General features: G+C 40.6%; 1 protein-coding gene across 5 annotated transcripts in view; it reads left to right on the top strand.

Annotated features, from left to right (window-relative positions):
• The window catches only part of Rfc1 (replication factor C subunit 1), a 77,932-nt gene that overhangs the window by 42,131 nt on the left and 28,687 nt on the right, over positions 1-7,114 (top strand). For 4 of the 5 annotated variants that reach the window (XM_028765255.1, XM_028765254.1, XM_028765253.1 and 1 more), the window contains exons 7-9: positions 2,358-2,435; positions 3,950-4,037; positions 5,990-6,279. In XM_028765255.1, coding sequence (XP_028621088.1) covers positions 2,358-2,435; positions 3,950-4,037; positions 5,990-6,279 — 456 coding nt within the window. The remainder of the gene's footprint in view (positions 1-2,357; positions 2,436-3,949; positions 4,038-5,989; positions 6,280-7,114) is intronic. The other variant, XM_028765252.1, reaches the window with a different exon arrangement.

Genomic DNA, 7,114 nt, shown 5'->3' with positions numbered 1-7,114 from the left:
GTCCTGCGACTAGCTCAGTAGACCAAGCTAGTCTCAAACTCACAGAGATCCACTTGCTTCTGCCTCCCGAGTGCTGGGATCAAAGGCATGCACTACCACCACCTAGTATTTTCTAATGGAAGCATATCAGTTCGTTCTTCTAAAACACATAGGATCTCTGTTACCCCAAATGTAATACATAGTATGATGTGGAAAAGTGGTGTTGAGTTCAGAGACCCTTGGAGACTGCTGGTAGACTTTGCAGTTCCTTCTGTGATTAAGATGTTCATGTTGACTTTAGCAGTTAGGTGCATAGTTCATTTGTAGAGAAGAATTACTAGTAAAGGAAGCATGTAAGGGTGCCCTGTCTGCTTCCTTGTAGCCCTACTTAGCATGGTTTCATACTCTTTTTTTTTTTTTTTGCTAGTGGGGATGAAATGGAGAGGCTTGTACATGGTAAGCATATGGCCTCTTCCAGTGATCTGTTTGTCCAGTGTGGCTACTCCATTTATTAACAGGAAGAGTGTTTACTGAGTTCTCATCAGGTGTGTCCCAGCTTTCAGCTTTCTTTGAGACTAGGCAGATGTTTGCAGACTTTTCCTGTTTGAGTAATATAGGATTTTGTTGTATGCTAGGTTGGGCAGTTAGGTTTACCAGGCACGAGTTTAAAATGAGAAGTGTGTCTCATTGTTTCACCTTCAGCTCTGTTCTGCTGAAAGCAGAGACGTTTGGCAATGATAGGTGCCTATAATCTCTGTGTTGATGGAGTCATGACAGTAAAAATGGTGATGGCATTTGTACACGGAGAATCCTTTTCTGTAAATTTGTTTATTATTTTATGCATGTAGGTGTTTTGTCTACATATATGTTTGTACCACATGTGTGCCTGGCACTGTGGAGCCTGGAGGAGAAAGTGGAATTCTTTGGAACTGGAGTTACAGTTGTGAGCTGCCTTGTAGGTGCTGGGAATCTAAGCAGGTCCAGAGCTCTAAACTTCTCAGCCGTCTCCCTATATTAGATTAAAAAAAAAAATAAATTTCTTAGATTTACTGTTTATGTATCTCATGGGTGATTATTTTTCTTATAGATTGAGATTTTAAAACAGATTTATTATTTTTAATTATCTGTATATGAGTGTGTGTGTTGTGGGTATGTTCACTGAGTGCAGCTGCTTGCTGAGGTCAGAGGCATCAAGCTCCTTCCTTGGAGCTGGATTGCAGTTGTGAGCTCCCTAGTATCTGTCCTGGGAGCCTAACCTGGGCTCTCTTGTAAAGCAGTATGTATTCTTAACTGCTGAGCCATATCTTCGGCCCCTTAGGTTGAAATTCATTCCAGAGATACTTCTAGAGCTTCAAGTACATAGAGTAAGCTGGGTGGGTTGGGCACACTTTTAATTCCAGTACTCAAGAGCCAGGGGCAGATGGATCATCATGAGTTCAAAGCCTGGTGTACACAAAAGGTTCCAGACCATCCAGGACTACATAATGAGACAATGCCTTCCACAACAGTGGCCGGGAGGAGGATAAGCCAGGTGTAGTGGTACACACTGTTAATATCAGCACTTTAGACACAGAGGCAGGCAGATCTCTCTGAGTTTGAGGCCAGCCTGGTCTATATCCTGACTTCCATGCCAGCCAGGGCTGTGTAGTAAGACCCTATCTAAAAAAAAAAAAAAAAAAAAAGATGGGTGGGCTAGGCTGGAGAGATGACTCAGAGCTAGTAATGACTTTGTAGAGGACCAAAGTTTATTTGCTAGCACCTATGTCAGGTAGCTTAGAGCTATTTATAACTCCAGTTCCAGGGAATCTGACGCTCTCACCTGATCGCTGCACGAAAGTGTATATACCCACATATAGATGCAAATATACACGTGAGGTTTTTCCTTAGAACAAATAAACAAACCGATCTGTTCTAGTAAGAACATTAAGAGAAAATGTGGCATCAGATTTGATAAAGAAATACCACAAGAGAATATGCAACTCCATTGGCCAGTAAGATGGCTCAGCAGTTGAAAGGTGCCTGAGTGCTGGAGTTCAATCCTTGGGGCTCAAAAGGAGAAAAACAACTCTTACAAGTTGTCTTCTGGCCTCTTCACTGTGCCATGGCATGCATACCCACGTACATGTAGTAATGTAATAAAAAACAAATTTGGAATATGCTAACTTTCTTATGGTGCAGATCTAGAAGTGTATAGTCTGTAATATAAGTTGGTTCAGTGAAACAAGCTTGTGACACTTGACTGCTAATGTTTTACTGGGAAGATGTCATTGTGAGTTTTAGGAAGTTTTTCTATTTTTTTCTAAACATATGAACCACACATTTAAAAACTTTTAGGTACAAAAAGCCAAAAGCATCTTACCGTGTTATGCTTTTTACAGCTGGAGAGGCAGTTGCATGAAGATGAAGAATTTGCAAGAACACTGGCCTTGTTGGATGAAGAACCCACGATCAAAAAGGTAGCATTATGGTCTGTGTGTGTGTGTGTGTGTGTGTGTGTGTGTATATACACACGTTCAGTCCAGAGATAGTGTGTGTGCGTGTGCGTGTGTGTGTACATGTTCAGTCCAGAGGTGGATGGATCTCAGGTCTTGTCCTCCACCGCAGTTGACCTTGGAGCTTCCCATTTCTTCTAAGTTGGCTGGTCAGGGAGTGAGGCTCCAGCATCCTCCTGTGTGTCCTCTTCTATTGCACTGCCATGCTTGGCTTTCCCACGGGTGCTGGGGATCAGAACTCAGGTTCCCATGCAGGCGCAGTGTGTGCGATGACTTTATCTATTGAGTCGTCCCACTAGCTACATTGTTTTAATTTATAATGTGCGTGCGTGCGTGTATGGGCGTGTGCTTGTGCGTGTGTGTATGCAAATTCATTTATAATGTTATTCTTTTTGGTTTCAAGAAATAAAGCAGAACCTGCCCTTCAAAACACAGTGGGTTTTATCTTTATTTCTTATCAAAAGGGATGTTTAAAAAAGTTTTACTTATTTTAGTTATATGAGTACACTGTAGCTGTCTTCAGACACACCAGAAGAGGGCATCAGATCCCATTACAGATGGTTGTGAGCCACATGTGGTTGCTGGGAATTGAACTCAGCACCTCTGGAAGAGCAGTCAGTGCTCTTAACCACTGAGCCATCTCTCCAGCCTGCAAAAGGTATTTTTATGTATTATTTCTGAATAATGAATGCCAGCTCCTACAGAATGCAGATTTAATAACCAAAACACTTTTCAGGAAGCAGAGTCTCCATGTAGCACTTTCTGTGCTCTCTTATGCTTTGTCTTTTGAGGCAATCTTTGCTGGGTTAGTTTTGAGTGGTCTGATACTATGTAGCCAGGATGCAATCCTCCTGGCTTAGCCTTCAGTTACCAGTACTGAGGTCAGGATATCAGCTGCTACTCTTGGCTTCTCTTTTATTTTTCTACTGGACTTTAAGTTGATATCATTTTTCCTGCATTGTCTGTCTGTCTGTTTGTTTCTATTAGTAGTTTGGGAGTTTAGATAAAAGAAACACTAACAAGACTTCCATTTCTGGGTTAGGAGACTGGGATGGAATGAAGTGGTTTATTGAATTATTGCTATAATCTTTCATCTGTTTCTTTTTTTGTTTTGTTTTGTTTTGTTTTTTTTCGAGACAGGGTTTCTCTGTAGCCCTGGCTGTCCTGGAACTCACTCTGTAGACCAGGCTAGCCTCAAACTCAGAAATCCGCCTGCCTCTGCCTCCCAAGTGCTGGGATTAAAGGCGTGCGCCACCACCGCCCGGCTCATCTGTTTCTTTATCAGTAAAATGAAGTAATAAAACATTTTCTTTGCTGTGGTAGTTTTTGTGGATAAATGGATGGCACTTTGTTGTGGAATCTTGCTGGTTTGGACAGTGGCCCTTACATTTAAAATGTTAATTCGTTTTAGCAGCACATGTTATAGTGATAGTTTTCCTTTTACTTAATACTTCTGACACTTTTTAAACTTGTTTTAGGCCCGAAAGGACCCTGAAGAGGGAGAATCATTTTCACCTGTCCAAGCTGATTTAAGCAAAGCAGAAAAGCAGAGAAGCCCTAATAAAGGTAATGATGGCAGAGGAATGTCAGGGAGCACTGGCTTGTCTTTGTAGACGAGAATACCTGCTAACTCTGCTTAGCTATTCTTTTCCCTAATTGTTTCCTGGACGTTTCAGAGAACTGTTGGACTGTGCTCCATTTAGATAAAGATGCTCCTAGGCTCATGATGTACTTATGCTCTAAGACCTGTCAGCATTTAAATCATGTCATAGTGAGAAGTGCAGGTATGTATCAGCCTTTTGAGTGTCAGTAGCATAGCATCTCACTCACTGCTGATGCCTGATACCTTAAGAGGGCGCTGAATCTATGAATATGGAGCCCACAGAGATGGCAGGCTGATTTACAGTCACATTCCTGTAAAATCAGACCTCAGAATTACCCATCTCTCTCTGATTGCATGTCTTTTTTGCACCATTATAAAGTTGAAAACTTTTTTTATTGGCTATTTTATATATTTACATTTCAAATGTTGTTCCCCTTTATGGTCTCCCATCTGTAAACCTCCCATCCCATCCCTCCCCCCACTTTGCCTCTAAGATAAAGTTGAAAACTTTTAAGTTGAACAGTCCTAAGTCAAGGATTACCTGCCCTTTGAAAGCTAGATAATGGAGGAGAATGCCCTTCTGCATTTAGTGTTATGTAAAGTGTATTAGGGTACACTTTGTTAATGTCTTGAGTATCTTTCAGTATGTGGATTTTATTGTGTGAAGACAAAGAAGCAAATGTCTTGAGTTTTTTTTGGTCTGTGAACATTCACTTTTTTGAGCTTTTCATGCTAGAGGTAGTGTCACAGAGTTGGCCTCTGGATTGTCCAGACCGTCTGAAGCTCTTCAGATTATCTTGAGTGGCCTATTCTGCAATGGGCCTGATACTGCACCATCTACTGACACAGTCACCCCTTGCCTTTTCTTACCCTTTTCTGTTTACTTTGCTATAACAGGGATTAAATCTAGGGCCTTGCATATGCTACTTAAGTGATCTGTTTCTGAGCTATATTCTCAGCTCTCTTTTTACTTTTTATTTTAGGACAGGGTTCTATTGAGTTACCGAGGCTGGCCTTGAATCATTCTGTACTTTACACTAAAAGCTGCAGTCTTTCTGCCACTGCCGTCTGAGTAGTTGGAATACAGACCTGTGGCCTAGATGCCCCCTCATTATCTGTGAAACACTAGTTTCATGACCCATGTGGGTTCCCATGTCTCTGGACACTTAAGCTCTTTATGCAAAAAGGCAGAATTTACATATAATTTATAGACAGCTTGGCTTCCAGTATACTTCAAACTATTATTAGATTACTTTCATACAATATAATGGTATGTAAATAGTTATTGTCCTGATACATTTAGAGAACAGTGATCAGGATAAATGTACATAGTTTGTATATCCACAATTAAAGTATTTTCTGTTCATGACTGGCTGACCCATGAGTGGAGCCTGCAGATGTGGGGGATTAATAGATGAACTAATTATAGAAGTAAATCTGCTTCTGTAGTACTTTTTAGTCTTGATGACTCAGGATTTGGGTTCCACTGCTTTACATAATTCTGTGCAACATATTTCGGTCAGGAAGTTTTGTCTCTGTACATTTTATAGCATATCTATGGAAGGAAATCTTTGTCTTTTCATACAGTTTGGGATTGATCTCAGGCTTTGTGCATTGGTGGAGAAGTAATGTACTATTGGGCTACATCCATATCTTTCAGTGTTGTTTACAATAATATATCAAATGAATACTTTGTATTTAAAATGACAGTTCTCAACTTGAACTGGTTACAAAGAAATATTATGTGAATATATAAGTTTAAAAAATAAATATGCTATGTAAGCTGAAGTAGTAAATGTTTTGAAATAATGTGACACTATGTGGTACTGAAACCACATTGTTCAAAGATGAAGAAAATGTTGATGCTGGCTGTCATACTCCCTAAATAACAGTCATGGTTTTTCCTTTGTAAAAGTAGAGCATTTCTCAAACAGAAGAAAGACCTACAGTCCTGTTAAGCATGGCAAGGGTGGAGGCTCAGAAGACACTAAGCAGCCCTGCAGATCAGCTCACCAGAAGGAAGCCTGTTCCTCCCCCAAGGCCAGCTCCAAGGCCAGCTCCAAACTGGCTCTTATGAAAGCAAAAGAAGAAAGTTCTTACAGAGAAACAGAGCTGCTGGCTTCAAGAAGAAAAGAAAGCGCCATTGATCCCAAAGGAGAGAAAACAACTCCTAGGAAAATGAAAGTTTCTCCAATTAAGGGAGAGGTAGGGACTTTATGAAAAGTATGTAATTTAGGAATACATAGCGGTTTGAGTTGGAGTGTTCACCACGTTCCTGTGTTGTTGTATAAAGCATAGTTTGAAGCTGGGGTTGTAGCCCGGTGCCTGGGTGCCTGCCTAATATACTTGTCTCCTTGTTTGATACCCAGAAGACATCTCATCTAAATCTCTTAAAGAGTATACCTTATTACTATGAGAAATGAACCAATATGTATTGCTATTGTATACGAGAACCTATGCTGCTATTCATAAATTATATATCATAATCATCACAATAACCTTTGAGACATTTACTTTTATTATTTGTTGTAAAGATGAAGAAACAGGCAGAAAGAATTTAAGTAGCTTTTCCAAGATTACCTACCTGTGGTCCTCAGAACCACAAAAAGAATTTTCTTTGTCTTATATATATTTAAGAAGATAATGGTGTTTTTTGACCTCCAGATTTGAAAGCACTTTAGATTTACAAGGACAAACCAGCACTCCTTCATGCCTCTTAGGCACTTAGTATCAAAGGCAGAGCTAGACTTGAGCTCTCTGAGGACAAAGTAGCAGTGTGAGCATTGAGACACCCTGGAGCCAGCTTTAGATCATACCGATAGTGGTTATTTCTGTGTGTTTAGAAAGGAGAGAAGGATATGTATTTGGTACCAGTGAGATGGCTCAGTGGGTAAGGGTACTATACCCGAGTTTTATCCCTGGGCCCACGTGCTGGAAGGAGAGAACTGGCTCCCACAGATTGTTCTCTGACCTCCACCCATGCATACACACAGACACACACACACACACACACACACACACACACACACACACACACACA

The sequence above is a fragment of the Grammomys surdaster genome, unplaced genomic scaffold, assembly GCF_004785775.1.
Source record: "Grammomys surdaster isolate TR1022 unplaced genomic scaffold, NIH_TR_1.0 150, whole genome shotgun sequence".
NCBI lineage: Eukaryota > Metazoa > Chordata > Mammalia > Rodentia > Muridae > Grammomys > Grammomys surdaster.
The sequence above is the reverse complement of the archived record's forward strand: the minus strand, read 5'-3'. Positions and strand labels throughout refer to the sequence as shown.